Genomic DNA, 17,455 nt, shown 5'->3' with positions numbered 1-17,455 from the left:
GACCAAGCTCCCTCATAGGTCCTCACTCTCCTCAGCATGATGCCTCTGTGACTGAGGCACTTTTCTCTGCCGAAAAGCCCTTCCTCCTTATCCCAGGCCCAGGTCAAAAACAGACTATGGAGCACCTACCAAGGTCTCCATCAGAAAGACTGTCAGCAGTTTGGAGGAGGGACAGGGTATGATATTCCTGTTTTCCCAGAGCCTGACAAGAAAGTGGCAGAGCAGGGGTTGTTGAATTCTTTTTTATTTTTTCTCCTATAGCCTAATCTTAGAAGCGAAGGGAATTCTTATTCCTGCTGTCACTGATTCCCAGGGTATGCAGGGATAGCTGGAGGGCTCCTATGTATGTATGGTTTTCTATTCAGTGAATACATATAAAACCCCAGGTCTGCAGGTCAATGGGCTGTAAGTAAGAGAAGAGCTGACTTTGTAGCAAAATACTTACAAGTAAAATTGAAAACAAAACCAACCTGCCTATTTAACTTGGTCCCTGGTCCACTCTAACCATTGCCCCATTTTTCTTGCTCCCCGTCACAGAAGAAGTTGTTATAAGAATTATCTATATTCGCTGTCTCCATTTTTTTTTTTTTTTTTTTTTCCCAAGACAGAGTTTTGCTCTCGTTGCCCAGGCTGGAGTACAATGACACGATCTTGGCTCACTGCAACCTCCACCTCCCAGGTTCAGGCAATTCTCCTGCCTCAGCCTCCCGAGTAGCTGGGATTACAGGTGTGCCTCACCACGCCCAGTTAATCTTCGCATTTTTAGTAGAGAGGGAGTTTCACCATGTTGGTCAGGCTGGTCTCGAACTCCTGACCTCAGGTGATCCCGCCCTGGCCTCCCAAAGTGCTAGGATTACAGGTGTGAGCCACCATGCCTGGCTGCTGTCTCCATTTCTTACTACCCATTCTCTCCCCACCCAACTCGACCAGGCTTCAGTTCCAACTGTGCCACTGACTGCTCCTCAGTCATTAACAACTTCCATTTTGTCAAATTTAAGGGTCACTTCTTAGTCCTTATTTGACCCCAAATAGCATTAGATTCTAGATATATTTTCTTCCCTTGGTTTTTAAGATACCACATCTTTAAAAATTTTTTCCCACCTCACCAGCTGCTTATTTACTGGATTTGCAAACATAACTAGTGGTGGGACCTTTCCCTTCTCTCTCTATGCTCATTCCACATGTGATCTCATCTCATGAGTTAAATGCCATGGATATGCTGATGACTCCCCAGTGTACACCTTTCCTTTGAACTCTAGGCTCGAGGTTATATATCCAACTGCCTGCTTGACATCTCTGCTTAGATGTCTACAAGCACTTCAAACTTAAACTGTACAAAACGGAACTACTGATATTCTCTCCCCAGTCCCGCCCATTTTAAGGAATGGCAACCTGTTCCCCCAATATCCTGTTGTTCAAGTAAAAATATGTAGGAGCAACCTTTGGTTATTTTACTTTCCCTCCCTTACACTCAATTCAGAAGCAAGGCCTGTCAACTCTCTCCAGAACAAATTCCAAGTCTATCTTCTATCACTTTCCTCCATTTTCACTGCTACCACCTGATCTAGTCCACCACCATCTCTTGGTTACTACAAGTCTCCTCATCGGTCTCTTTGCTTTTACTCTTGCCCTTTACAATCCATTCTCCACACACAGCAGTCAGTGCAATTTCTTCCAACTGGAAATCAGATTATATTATTTCCTTCCTTTAAACCCTCTAGTGACTGCCCAATGCAGTTAGAATGAAATAAAACTGTTTACCACAGCTACAAGGTATGACATATCTGGGAATGGCCTATCTCTGATTATATTCCAGCCATGCTTGCCTTCTTCCTGGTCCTTAAAAAAACACTTTCTGTTCGTCCTGGTCTTGGCTACTGCATTAACTATTCTCTCTACCTGGAACGCCTGCGCCCCAGTTTTTTGCATATCTTGCTCCCTTCTCATCAATCAGGTCCCAGCTTAAAGGCCCATCAGTTACGCTCACATTGTTCATTTTCACTGTAATACCTACCATTACTAGCCATTTTGTTATGAATTTATTTCTTAATTTTGTTTCTTCATCCTTATATACTTAGTATCTAGAACAGTATCAAGCATATATGTACTCACATTTTTATTGAAAAAAATCCTAATATACAACTATATATTATGTACACACGCATCTCACTGAAGAGTTACAATACAGAAATAAGTTATGGTTCTAAACCAGGAAGTATAAGTAACAGTTAAAATGTTTTTATATAAATACTAGCTTTTTTAACGGTTACAAAAAAAGGTCATGTCCGTAATTCCAGCACTTTGGGAGGCTGAGGAGGGTGGATCCCTTGAGGCCAGGAGTTCAAAACCAGCCTGGTCATCATGACGAAACCTCTTCTCTACTAAAAATACAAAAAATTGGCCCGGTGTGGTAGCACATGCCTGTAATCCCAGCTGCTTAGAAGACTGAGGCACGAGAATTGCTTGAACCCAGGAGGCAGAGGTTACAGTGAGCAGAGATCACGCCATTGCACTCCAGCCTGAGAGTGCTGAGAGAACCAGTGAGACTCCTGTCTCCAAAAAAAAAAAAAAAAAAAGCAGGGGGGCCACTATGGTAGCAGCCTGTCACAGTGGTTCTGAGATCTAATTTTATCTCTACCACTACCCTTTACCTGGGTAATCTTGGGTAGGCTGCTTAATCTCTCTGATTGCCCTTTAATACAGAGTTAGATATAATAATTAAATTGATTATGGCTATCATGTAGTATTCAATTGCTATTAGTGTCTTCTATGCATAGCCCTCAACCTCAAAGAATGTTTAAATAGGAACAGAAACCTACATTTTCTTAATGAATTTAGTTCTTTAGTGCTATTTAAGAATACAGAATTTAAGAACTTACATTAAAGAATGGAACATGACAAAGAAAGCTGGACTAAATCGCCTCTGAGCTTTTCTGACTCTATACTGAATAACAGTATAGATTTTTAAAAATTCTATTTTATAGATGAGGAAACAGAAACTCAGAGTATCTAAAGAATTTGCTAAATATCTTCAGTCAGGACTCAAAATCATCACTATGGAGAATAGTATGGAGGTTCCTAAAAAAACTAAAGACAGAACTACCATATGATTCTGCAGTCCCACTTACTGGATATTTACGCAAAGGAAATGAAATCATTAGGTTGAAGAGATATCTGCACTCCTATATTTATTACAGCAGTATTCATAATACCCAAGATTTGGAAGCAACCTGAGTGTCCATCAACAGATAAATGGATAAAGAAAATGTGGTTCTTGCTGGGCGCGGTGGCTCATGTCTAATCCCAGCACTTTGGTAGGCTGAGGCGGGTGGATCATTTGAGGTCAAGAGTTCAAGATTAACATGGCCTACATGGCAAAACTCTGTTTCTACTAAAAATACAAAAATCAGCCAGATGTGGTGGCAGGAACCTGTAATTCCAGCTACTCAGAGGCTGAGGGAGGAGAACTGCATGAACCCCGGAGGCAGAGGTTACAGTGAGCTGAAATCACACCACTGCATTCCAGTCTGGGAGACAGAGACTCCGTCTCAAACAAAAAAAAAAAGTCATTCATGTACACAATGGAGTGCTATTCACTGTCATCTGGAATAACATGGATGGAACTGAAGGACACTATGTTAAATGAAATAAGCCAGGCACAGAAAGACAAACTTTGCATGTTCTCATTCATTTGTGGGAGTGAAAAATTAAAACAATTGAACTCATGGAGATAGTGGAGATGATAGTTAGCAGAGGCTAGAAAGGGCAGTGGAGATGGTTAATGAGTACAAAAATATAGTAAGAATAAGATGTAGTATTTGATAGCACAACAGAGTGACTACAGTCAACAACAATTTATTGTACATTTAAAAATAACTAAAATAGTATAATTGGAATGTCTGTAACAAAAGGAGGGATAAATGCTTGAGGTGATGGAAACCCCATTTATCCTGATGTGATTATTATGCATTGTATGCCTGCATCAAAATATCTCATGTATCACATAAATATACCTACTATATAGTCATAAAAAAATAAGAGTAAAACTTTTTTTTAAAAAAAGAATTCAAAATCTGGACATCTGTAGTGTTCAGAGACAGTACTTTTAACCATGTATTATGGACTTCTGAGGTTTTTTAAAAAACATAAAACTTATGTTGGACTTTTACACAAAGTCCAATGTCTTGCTTTATAATACCCATTTTTATTTTTTCATCACAACCAACTTATCTTATTCCAAATAGAAGTTTTGGTGTTTTGTTTTTTGCTTTTTTTTTTTTTTTTTTTTTTTGAGACAGGGTCTCTTTCTGTCACCCAGGCTAGAGTGTAGTGGCACAACCTTGGCTCATTGCAACCCACCACGGCCTTCTGAGTAGCTCGGATTATAGGTGTGTGCTACCACGTCCAGATAATTTTTGTATTTTTTTGTACAGATGGGGTTTTGCCATGTTGCCCAGGTTAGTCTCAAACTCCTGGACTTAAGCAATCCACCCGCTTTGGACTCCCAAAGTGCTAAGATTACAGGCGTGAGCCACTGTGTCTGGCAAAATAGGTTTTTACTGACAAAAATCTGTTTTGATTTGTGTCTCTTCAAATAAACCTATAATATCCTTGCTAGAAGTTACTGGATCTCCTATTCCTTAATGCTCAATGAATGTTTGATAAGTCTATTAGATACACAGCATCTGTTGCTAAACAACGAAAAAAAACTAAGAAGTCCCCTAAAGGCATAAATGAGGAAACTGAGAAGACTAAAAATAATTATTAAAGGCAAAAAAATAAAAAACAAATATATGTATGTGTAGTCTACTGGGCAAGAATTCCTTAAGTTTTGCTTATGTTCTTGTTTCAACACCTTAAATTCCAAGACTAACCACTTTAAACTGTTGGATCTAATATCTAGGAGAGATGGCAACATTCAAAGAGGTTAAAAAACGTAAGTTCTCATTTGGTGTAGGCATACAATTCTATGAGCCTTTTTGGACCCAGGAGCATTGTAACGTTAACCTACCCACTCACAATGAAATGGGACAAAAGATGTATCTATGGAATACTCTCAAAAAATTGTTTTAAAAGTTAAACTTAATCTAACAAAAATCTTAGTATAATTTATTTTTTAAAAATAACATGTTAAGATAATTGGCTCACTCCCAATATTTCACAGTAAATGGATCTAATCTGTCTTACATGATTATGTACTTCCTAAAACTTGTATATGCCAAAAATATGCCTAGGCAATTCTGGGACCACCTTTGTTATCATCACTAACTAAAAAAGTCCTCATACTGAAACCAGAGTTCTCCTGTCTTCCTGAGACCTGTGGTCTGAATGCCACTGCTCAGGTTGGACTGTTGACTATGCTGTATCTGACCAGAAGTCTTAAAAGAGAAGAGAAGCTCTCTATGTAACTCTCTTAGTGCTGAGGAAGATATTTGCCATTCCGGAAAAAACAACCACCACCAAAATCTAAGGTTAGTAATAATTCTCCTGCCACAAATGAACAGAACTGCTAGATAGATTTATAACAAAACTTATTTTAAATTCATAGTTGAGCTCACAAGAAAGAAAGGGAAATCCCTATATAACAAAAATGAAGATAGAAGTGAAAACCAGACCAGTCAGTATGTAACCTGACAGACAAACTAAACTTGGGGTTATTATTATTATGTTATTATTATTTTTGAGACAGAGTCTCATTCTGTTGCCCAGGTTGGAGTGCAGTGGTGCAATCTTGGCTCACTGCAATCTCTGCTTCCCAGTTCAAACGATTCTCCTGCCTCAGCCTCCTGAGTAGCTGAGATTACAGGTGTGCACCACTACACCCAGCTAATTTTTGTATTCTTTTAGTAGAGATGGGGTTTCACCATGTTGGCCAGGCTGGTCTCGAACTCCTGATCTCAAGTGATCCACCCACCTCGGTCTCCCAAAGTGCTGGGCTTACAGGTGTGAGCCACTGTGCCCAGCCATGAACTTGGGGTTATTATTTTTATAACCTAGGGATTGGTTCTTATCATCCAGGACAGAAGATAGTCTAGGAACCTACCAACTGAGAAATTAACAAAAACCCCTACATGCAGGCCAATGTTTTCTCTGGAGTTCCTAGTTAATATAAAACCAAAATTTCTGTGTAGATAGACATCTACAAGGAAAGGTCACAAGGGAGTCTCACAGAAAAAACAATGCTAGTAAAGATACGTGCACAACTGAATGTTAATAAAACACAGAAACTTCACTAGGGGATAGAATCAGAATACAAAACAGCAGAAGCAGCCTTTTCAAAATGTGAAATTAAAAAATAATAATCTGAAAGAGAATATAAAATGTGTATAGTTAAAATGAATAAAGACACATTCAAGAAGGAATCAAAATACTAAGGAAGAAAATACATCAAAAGCCTGGTGCAGCGGCTCGCATCTGTAATCCCAGCATTTTGGGAGGCCTAGGTGGGAGGATCGCTTGAGGCCAGGAGTTCAAGACCAGCCTGGGCAACATGACAAAACCCCATCTGTACTAAAAATACCAAAACTAGCTGAGTGGTGGCATGCCTCTGTATTCTAGCTATTCGGGAGGCTGAGGAATGAGAACTGCTTGAACTCAGGAGGTGGAGGCTGTAGTGAGCCGACATCATGCCACTGCACTCCAGCCTAGGCGACAGAGCCAGACTCTGTTTAAAAAAAAAAAATTATAAAAAAAACCATGTGAGTTTCTGAAAAAGAACAAAATAGAACTTATAGAAAAAAATGAAGGGGGGAAAAAAACAATGACAACAACTCAATAGGTAGTATTAAGTAGCAGCTAAATAATTTATGAACTACAAGATATGTACCCAGAGTCCACTATATGCAAGAGGGGTTAAGCAATGTAGAGGAAAGAGGAGGTTATGTCTAATAAAAAGTGAAGAAGGGGAAAATAGTGAGAAATGGAGAAAGAATAATATTTGAAGAGATAATGTATGAAAAGTCCACAAAACTGATGAAAGATATCAACCCTCAGATCAAAAAGCACAATTCATGAGCAGAAAAACTAAAGCTGAGTCTAGATACACTATTATAAAAATACAGAACACTGAAGACAAAGGGAAAAATCCTAAAAGAACCAGAGGAAAAACGCAGATTACTTTTAAAGGAACAATTAAAATGATTTCTCAAGTGTAACCATAGAGGCCAACAAAAAATTGAATATTTTCAAAGTGCCAAGAGAACAAAACTGTCAATGTAGAACTCTATGCTCAGCTAAACTATCAAATTAAGAGGAAAAACTTCTTAATGACTGACAGCTTACCTAATAGTCATTCATTGAGAAAAGCTATTGAAGAATATACTCCAAAACAAAGAAAACTGAACCTAAAGAAGGGAGGAGTGGGATTTAACGAGCAAAAATGAACAAAAAAATTAGTAAACATGTGGGGTTATGAAGCCACCATAATAATTATTACTCATTTGTGATGATTTAAAAACGAGGTAAAACTAAAATATTAGACAAAAGAAATAATGCAGATGGGAGAAAATAATTAGTATTCAGGAAAAAGGTAAAAGAATTCACATTAAAGCTATGGTTTTTAAACTCTGATGTGCATCAGAATCACCCAAAATGCTTGTCAAAAATAGACTGCTGGGCCCTACCCCTCAAATTTTTGATCTAGGTCTCGGGTAGAGGCTGAGAGGCATTCCTAATACGTTCCAAGGTGATAATGATAATGGTGCTCCAGGACCACTTTGAAAACTAATGCATATGATTTTAAGTCAAATAAGTACGTTAAAAATTAAAAGGTAAACCCTCAAATAACTAAAGTAGAATACAACTGATCCTTGAACACAGGTTTGAACTGTGTGGGTCTACGTTTATGCAGATTTTCTTCCACCTCTGCCATCCCAGACAGCAAGACTGACCTCTCCTCTTCTTCCTCCTCCTCCTCTTCAATGTGAAGAAGACAAGGATGAAGACCTTTATGATGATTCATTTCCACTTAACAGAAAATATATTTTTCCCTTATAATTTCTTTTCTTTTCTGTGGTTTACTGTAAAAGAATACAGCATACAATACATGTAACATACAAAATATGTGTTAATCAACTGTTTCTGTTATCAGTAAGGCTTCCAGTCAACAGTAGGCTATTAGTAGTTAAGTTCTGGGAGAATCAAAAGTTACATGTGGATTTCTGACCGCATGGGGGCCTAGTGTCCCTAATACCCATGTTATATTGTCAATTGTATAACCCAAAGAAGGGAAAAAGGAGGAGTCAAGAAAAATAAATCCATCTCAAAAAGGCAGGAAAGGAAAAAAAGATGGCAGAAATAAATCCAACTCAATTGAGTAATCACAATGAATATGAAAGGACTAAATTCACTGGTTAAAAGACAGACATACGCTGAATAAAGAAAATTCTGCTATACGTAATTAAGATGGTGTGTGAAATGGCACAGAGATAGACAAAATGACCAATTAAGTAGAATAGAGAACCCAGGCCAAACCAGGCACATAGGGAATTCTGATATATGACAGAAATGACACTGCAGGTCACTGAGAGAAGGAGAGTCTATCAATAAATAAAGCCAACACAACCGGTTATTCATAAAGGAAAAAGTTCAACTTAGAACACTTAAATGAACTTGTATGTGAAAAGCAAAATTTAAAACTTTTAGACAAAAATATAGGAGTAGGGAAGGATTTCTTAACAAGACACACAAGGAGCTAACCAGAAAAGGTTGCTAAATTCAACTAACTCAAAATCAAATCCAGTGTCATCAAAAGATGCTAAGTAAAAAAGATAAGCATAATGTTTGAAAAGACTTTTGTAATACATATAACTGAAAAGGAACTGAAATGAAGAAGAGATAAAGAAGACATTTAAATCAATAAGACCAATAGGGCCAGGAACAATGCCTCACACCTGTGATCCCAGCACTTTGGGAGGCTGAAGCAGGAGGACTGCTTGAGTCAGGAGTTCGAGGTTACACTGAACTATGATTGCGCCATTGCACTCTAGCCTAGGTGACAAAGAGACTCTGTCCCAAAACACACAAAAAGGCAAGACTAATAATGAATAAACAATGATTTATCATTTTAAACCCATGAGGTTGGCAAACATTAAGAAATTTATAAAACCAATGTCACAGGACCCATCAAAGAAACTCTTATAATACCTGCTAGTGGTATAAATCAGTAAAGTCATTTCTGGAAAACAACATTATTTTGTAAAATTGAGCATACTCCGCAATGCACTCCCACAAACATAACCTTACACCTTTCCTCCAGAAGACATGACAAGACCTGAAAAAAAACCCTAAATGTCCATCTATAGGAGAATGGATACACTGTGGTCTATTCCCATAGTAGATTCTGTATGTCAGTGAAAATGAATGAACCATGGCCACAAACAACATGGATAAACAAAAGCAAATCCAAATAAAGCAAATCCTAGAATATCATATCATTTTTAAAAAGTTTAAAATACGACATATATATGATAAAACTGTTTTTTAAAAAACCAGAGAAAGTAAAAATCTTTGTCACTGGTTACAGGGAATGGGGATGACAGAAAGTTGAGATAAGAAGGGAGCATCTAAGTGTATGCCTTTTTAGTGATAATGGTAGATTGGTTAAAGGGAGGTAGTATCATGAATACTCCTAGATATTAGTATGCTTTATATCTTAACTTTATAACTTAAGCTAGTGTGTGTTTACATATGTACATATATTTTTCCATTGCACGGTATACATAGAATATCATATTTAAAAAGAAAAAATGAGAGGCCGGGCGTGGTGGCTCACACTTATAATCCCAGCACTTTGGAAGGCTGAGGTGGGCGGATCACCTCAGGTCAGGAGTTCGAGGCCAGCCTGACATGGAGAAACCCCGTCTCTACTAAAAATACAAGATTAGCCCGGCGTGGTGGCATGCACCTGTAATCCCAGCTACTTGGGAGGCTGAGGCAAGAGAATCACTTGAACCCGGGAGGCAGAGGTTACAGTGAGCTGAGATCGTGCCATTGCACTCCAGCCTGGGAAACAAGAGTGAAACTCCGTCTCAAAAAAAAAAAAAAAAAGAAAGAAAAAGAGAAAAATGAGAGAAAGATTACTAAAATATGTTAATATTCATTGCAATAAGAAAATCCCCAGTCTAATACTTACTGGTCAAGAGTCTTATAATAAATATCCAGATCTTTGTTCACAAGTTCTGTTGTCCTCATAACAATCATCATTTCTCTATACTTTTCCTCAGCATCCCGAAATTGTGGTTCTCGAAGTTCTTTCTTAAAATGAATAATTTCTTCCTCATAACCTTTCTGTCGCCCTAATGCCAAACTGTGATTTCTTTTTATATTGTCTATGTTCTCTTCCAGCTTCTGATGTTCACTGTAAAAAACGAAAACGACAAATGAGGACCATTTTTTAGCTTTTAACAACCTGAAGTGGAAAAGTCATAGATTTCTTTAGACAGGTTAAGTATCATTCTCCTTAGGAATCGTATAACAGAGTCTCTCCTTGCTTATTATTTAGGGCTTTGGTACTAAAAAAAAAAAAAAAAAAACCCTCTCTTCCTTCCCTATCTCTGCCCCATATAGGTTGCTAAACAGCTAATTTTTGTGTGTTGAACAGAGAACCCTCATAGCATGTTATCACTGATAAAGTTCCTGGCCTTTAGACGCTAAGCACTCTGGTGATTAATATTACAAATTCACAAACTTCTGATTGTGAGCTGAGAATGCACAATTATCAACACTAAGAAGTTATGGATAACAGGCTTCATCATTTTGCTCATGTCAAGGCATAACACGAATTAAATCATATATTAATTATCTGCAGTAATACTTATGAAAAATCTAGATTCCTCCATGAAAACAAAATTTCTCTTGCCCAAGTATAAAAACCATAGTAATGACCAAAAGAAGTAAAATATTCAAACTTTTCTGATAATTTGGCAGATTGTACAAATTTCAACGTTTGCTTTAAAAATCTTCATTTGTTTAACAATCACTTATTAAGCATCCTCTTATGTGTCAGGCACTGCTCTCAAGTTTATGGGCATCTTACAGAGTTGACTGGATTACATGTCTTGTTGGCATTTCTGTTATGTCCTGGTTGAAGAAAGGTTTGAAAAATAGTTGTACTTAGTAATGTGAATGAATGTAAAAAGTACTGTTATGTACCAATCACAGAAGAAATTTTTTAAATATCTGGTTTTGGTCTTTAGTAGCCACGAATATATTATTTCCTTTCAAAATTTCTTCTAGAAGCATTACTTTTCCAACTTGCCATGGAGAGCATAGTGTAAAAGAACTGAGGCTTGGGAACTAGGATATTAAGGTCACATTCTTGGCTTTCATCATAATTTCCTCTGTGATTTTTCTGGGTCTAAGTGTGCATAATGCATAAAAAAAAGAAGATTCTGAAGATGATGAGCTCTTCTAGTTATAAAATCTGATTTCCCTGATATAGGAAAGAGATTTTAAATAGCTAAACTAAGAGTACTTAAACATAACACAGGATTAACCATTTGTTAGGCTTTATAAATAAAGTTAAAATTCACTTTACCATATCCTTTAGAAAAACCTGAGCATTTTTTTCATTCAGATTTCCATATAAATTCAAGAAGACATGAAAACTCTACAAGGAAGGGTTTAATAAATGAGAAGCCTGGATTTAACCAGGTGAGATGGTTCGCAATCTACGTATTTGCCTAGTACAACCTTTTATACCAGTCTAGTGCCTTAGCATCAACAAGGTTCCTACAGAATTCCTAAGGCAACTCTAAGGCAGTCAAGGCAGGAATAAAATCTTTTCTGGTCTACCAGGAAGGCAGCAACTACAATAAGTAACCATCAGACCAGATAAAGGAAGAATGAGACTCATCTTTCAAAAGAAATGCTCTGGTGGACACATAATTACAAATGAGAAAATCTAGACCGAATCTCTGTGGATAAATCACTGGCAACAACTCCACTGACAATATTATAGACTGTACAAGCTCTGACCCAGGCAAGGTCCACAGCTCCATATTCTTTATGCTTAGTATCACTATTCTGTGCAGGAGGCTAGCAGATGTATGGGGACTAAGTATGTTCAATACTGAATGACTAAGGCTCATCACTACAATGTGATTACCAATTCTGTATCACTTCTTCAGTAATAAAGTTCTTAAGGCCATGAAATAAAATTGTGTCAAAACACTGTTCACCTTCTAGTAACTCTCAAAGGATACTAGGCTGAGGCTAAAATTCTTTTAAAACAGGTATTTAACATTCTTCACATTCCAATAATAAAGACTTTTATTTAAACCGAAGATTATTTTAAAAGCATACTTTTTCATTTGCAAAACCTGCATTTGACCCATTTCCTTCAAATGTCGTTTTCTTTCTTCTTCAACTTCTTTTAGTTCCTCATTTCTTTTTCTTAAGGTAAGGTTATCCTGTAGCCACCTTTCTTGTATCTAAAGGTAAACATTAAATTAGTTAACAAAAATAACCAAGTTACTAACGTGAAATCCGTAACAGGCAACTGCTGATAGGAAGTGCCATGTCTGTCTTACTTAGAATCATGTGAAGTTCAACGGAGGGAGAATAAGCCTATGTAAAGGAATCTCCAGGTCTGGGGCAATCTGGATGGCCCATCCCCATCCACAGTCACAAGTGTAATACCTTCTGTAGTGCAGCTTTTACTGCTCTTTCACGACCATAATCTAAAAACCAGGTCTACTGTTTGATGGGGAGTCTCACAATGATGTGAGCATATATCTATGTACTTATTTACTTATACAGTATTAAAATATTTAGAAAAAAATGCCATGAAATGGTGTTCACTTAAAAACATACAAAACAGAAATTTTAAATGGTAAAATTAAAAATATAACTAGATATTTTAATACCTACATCCCCAGTGGATCATTCTGCATAGGAACCCCATGATAAAGCCTACTGACCTAAAAGATCGTAAGAGATCAATACTACTATCGAAGTTTTCCCCAACTTTTTCTTCCTAGTTCTGTCTCCCAACATGTACCAAGACTATTAGAACCTGTGAGGTATATGTTACCTACAGCTTCTACCTTTAGGCTGACAAATAATCATCACTCAAGGCAAGAAGAAGTGCCACAATAGTACTATATATCTATGAACTTGATACTTTCTTAGCCACTGAAATGAAATTTCAAAAAATTGGCTGCTCTTGTTGAGTAGTTTTGTCCTTCAGAAAAGACTCAATCACACTTAGCAGCAGCAACAACAACAACAAAATTATTTCAGTGGTTTTCCTGGTGATCAAAACGAACTATGTTGTCAAGAGACAATCATTAGAAAACAGTTTGTAAGTTGATTCTTTGGAATTTAGGGAAAAAAAATTCCTGCAGAAGGAAATTGGCCCACAAATCCTGTGTGTAGAAAACTTATCCCGAGTTTGGAGTAAGGATTTCTCAAAGAGGGAGCTGGGACCCTCCTGCAATAGCCCTTGCAGCTAAGCTAAACTCAGTGATGTGGAAAGTGAGAGAGATAGACAGACCTGTGGCAATATCTTGCACCAAGAGTAAAGGCCAGGGACTGGTAGATGGGAGAGGGAAATCAAGGATTTCTCTCACATGCTTAATGTTCATATCCAATTCTGCCCATCTGTGTGTGATTATTTTTAGAATTTTTTTTTTTTTCTTTTTTAACAGAAAGTAAGGCTACCTTCATTTTTCCTGGAAATAATATAAACATACAGTTTATCCACAGGGTCCACATCTATGGATTCAACTAACCATGGATCAAAAATACTGGGGAAAAAAATACAATAAAAAGTAACAGTACAATAAAAAAACACAAATTTAAAATAATACAATATAAAAACTACATATCATTTACATGTTAATATCAAAAGCAATCTAGAAATTAAAGTATATCAGAGGATATGGATAGGCTATATGCAAACACTAGATATGCCATTTTATATAAAGGACTTGAGCATCCTAGATTTCGGTATCTGTTGTATTGGGGGGTCCTGGAACCAATCCCCCCCAGAGATACTGAAACAACTGAATACATATCTACTAAAGGCATTATTATAGGCAGTTAAAGGTGACTAAAATGGCATGGTTATAAATGTCCTTTGTTGCTAAGGCAATCTAATGTGCCACTGTAGCTGCTGTGACTTACCAAGGTTCTACTATGGGGGACTATACTTGTTGTTCCTTATTAGGAACAAGGGAATGTGCTACTACTTACTTTCATCTAATACCATAGAACATTTGAATTTGCTTTCACGATTGCATGAAAGGACTCTCTAAAGTGCTATCACATTTCTAGATGAGATTGATTTTTGGCACAAAATATTGTTGCTGGTCTGTCTACTTGCATTGTTACCAGAAAGCTAGGCATTTCTTTCTTTTAAGTCAGCTTCCATTATTCTTCTAGCTTTCAAATACAGTATATACCACCACAAGAGTACAATGCTTCGAAGTCAGATACATCTAGGCTCAAATCAGTGTTATTACTTTTAAACTGGATAACTTTGGGCAAATTAGTTTAAATTCTCTGAACCTCAGTTGCTTATAACATGGTCAATAATAGTACTACCTATCATAAAGAACTATTGTGTGGCCGGGTGCGGTGGCTCACACCTGTAATCCCAGCACTTTGGGAGGTCAAGGCGGGTGGATTACTTGAGGTCAGGAGTTTGAGATCAGCCTGGTCAACATAGTGAAACCCCACCTCTACTAAAATTACAAAAATTAGCCAGGCCTGGTGGCACTCGCCTGTAGCCCCAGGTACTCGGCAGGTTGAGGCAGGAGAATCACTTGAACCTGGGAGGTGAAGGTTGCAGTGAGCCGAGATTGTGCCACTGCACAGTGGTGAGTGAGCAAGACTCCATCTCAAAAAAAAAAAAAAAAAAAAAAAAAAAAAAGAAGTATTGTGAAGATTAAAGGTATGAGTGTATGTAATCAATATAGTGCCTGACTCAGTAATTGCTAATAAAATGCCTTTTGGGCCAAATTTGTCCTTTGTACTTTAAGCAGTGAGAATTCCAATTATAGTCTACAAAATATAAAATATTAGAGAAATGAAGGGGAAAAAAAAATCAGATGCAGTTATAGTGTACCACAACTGTTTTTTCCATTCTACTAGAAATTTGATAGTGTAGGACCAGTTCTACCTGTTACTACTTTTTATGACCTTGGGCAAGTCAGGTCACCTCCAGTTCTCTTCATATATTCCTTCATCTGAAAACTGAGAAAGGCGATTTATTAAGTTTCCAAATTATTTTATTCTGTGGACTAAATTTAGCAGGGCTTAGATCAGTAGGTAAACAAGTGACTGTTAGGCTCCTCAGCTCTTAAATATTAACCCCAGTCATTCAACTCAGATGACAGTTAATGCATGCAGCTGGTCACTTATGGAAACATAAAAATTAGCTGCATTCTAGATACCTGTGAGAGAGCAGCATGCTGAACAGATTACAGTCCAATGTCCACCAAAAGTCTGGCTGGGAATAACACCACTTCTAGAAGACTGCCTGAAAGCTATGCAGTCCATCCAGTGCTGGTTCAGTAACTGACAGTTAAAGGTATACATCAGAAGCTCTAAGGAATTTCAACAAAACACACATATCTCTGCCCAAACCCCAAGATTCTGATTTACTGTTGTGGATTGGAGACATAGACTTTTTTTTTTTTAGACAGGGTCTTGCTCTGTTGCCCAGGCTGGAGTACAGTGGCACAATAAGGGTTCACTGCAGCCTTGAACTCCCCAGCTCAAGCAATCCCCCGACTTCAGCCTCCGGAGTAGTTGGGACTACAAGTGCACACCATCACACCTGGCTAATTTTTTGTAGAGATGGGGTTTTGCCATATTGCCAGGATAGTATGGAACTCCCAGGCTCAAGCAATCTGCCTGCCTGGGCCTCCCAAAGTGCTGGGATTACAGGCATGAGCCACTGCACCTGGCCAACACATGTATATTTAATAACATAAGTGATTTAAAAAAAACTGAGATGTAATTAATATTACACAAAATTCACTATTTAAACATGTACAATTTAGCAGTTTTAGCTTATTTACAAGGTTATACAACCATCACTACTATCCAATTCCAGAGCATTTGATCACCCCAAAAGGAAATCTCATATTCAATAGCAGTCACTCTATTCCTTCCTTACCTCTAGCCCCTGAAAACATTAATCTGCTGTCTGTCACTGGATTTACCTAATCTGTACATTTATTATAAGTGGAATCATACATTATGCAGCCTTTTGTGACTAGCTTCTTTTGCTTAGCATGTCTTAAGGGTTCATGCATGTTGTAGCATGTATCCTTTTTATGGCTGAGTAATATTCCATTGTATGGCTATACCACATTTTATTTATCTGCTCATCAGTTGATGGTCATTTGGGTGTGTCCATATTTTGACTATTACAAATAATGCTGCTACGAGCATTCTTGTACAAGTTGTTGTGGGAACATACGTCTTCAATTTTCTTAGTTCTATACCTAGAAGTGGAAAAACTCAGACGATTTACAGGTGCCCCTAGCTAAGAACTTTTGCTTTCTAAACACTAACATTTATTTCAGGCTTCAATCATACCACCTTCTACAGAACCTCGTATCAAGGAATAATTATGCTGAAATACACTGTATTTTTTTCTTTTTTATAAGCCCTATGAAGTCTGTTAAAGACTATACATGTCTTCCTTTCTATGAATAGTCAGTAGTCAGTACAGGAAACTGGTCTCCTTTTAGCATTGACACAATGTGAATCTTGACTCACTGTGACTTCTTCTCTTCTTTTTTTTTTTTTAAATATGGAGTCTGACTCCGTCACCCAGGCTGGAGTGCAGTGGCACAATCTTGGCTCACTGCAAGCTCTGCCTCCCAGGTTCACGCCATTCTCCTGCCTCAGCCTCCCAAGTAGCTGGGACTACAGGCGCCCGCCACCACGCCTGGCTAATTTTTTTGCATTTTTAGTAGAGACGGGGTTTCACCGTGTTAGCCAGGATGGTCTCGATCTCCTGACCTCGTGATCCACCCGTCTCGGCCTCCCAAAGTGCTGGGATTACAGGCGTGAGCCGCTGCGCGCCTCGCCTTTTTTTTTTTTCTTTTGAGGTGGAGTTTCACTCTTGTCATCCAGGCTGAAGTGCAATGGCGTGATCTTGGCTCACTTGCAGTCTCTGCCTCTGTTCAAGTGATTCTCCTGCCTCAGCCTCCTGAGTAGCTGGGGTATTACAGGTGCGTGTCGCCACACCTGGTTAATTTTTGTATTTTCAGTAGAGATGGGGTTTTACCATGTTGGCCAGGCTGGTCTTGAATTTCTGACCTCAGGTGATCCATCCACCTCAGGTGATCCATCCACCCTGGCCTCCCAAAGTGTTGGGATTACAGGCGTGAGTCACTGTGCCCGGCCTCCTCTCTTCATTTGACTACTAGAATCTTTAGCAAGCACATCAGACTTCATGCAAACATTTTATACACTTCTCTCCTGGTTTCATTAC

The 17,455-nt window shown here is 38.0% G+C and overlaps 1 protein-coding gene across 3 annotated transcripts in view; it reads right to left on the bottom strand.

The window, feature by feature from the left end:
- Window positions 1-17,455, bottom strand: part of RAD50 (RAD50 double strand break repair protein) — an 89,576-nt gene that overhangs the window by 14,713 nt on the left and 57,408 nt on the right. For all 3 annotated transcript variants that reach the window (XM_010359992.2, XM_030927223.1, XM_010359993.2), the window contains 2 exons: window positions 12,304-12,431; window positions 10,133-10,357 (listed from right to left, as the gene is read on the bottom strand). In XM_010359992.2, coding sequence (XP_010358294.1) covers window positions 10,133-10,357; window positions 12,304-12,431 — 353 coding nt within the window. The remainder of the gene's footprint in view (window positions 1-10,132; window positions 10,358-12,303; window positions 12,432-17,455) is intronic.

This window comes from Rhinopithecus roxellana, chromosome 3, assembly GCF_007565055.1.
Source record: "Rhinopithecus roxellana isolate Shanxi Qingling chromosome 3, ASM756505v1, whole genome shotgun sequence".
In the NCBI taxonomy this organism is placed as follows: Eukaryota; Metazoa; Chordata; class Mammalia; order Primates; family Cercopithecidae; genus Rhinopithecus; species Rhinopithecus roxellana.
The sequence above is the reverse complement of the archived record's forward strand: the minus strand, read 5'-3'. Positions and strand labels throughout refer to the sequence as shown.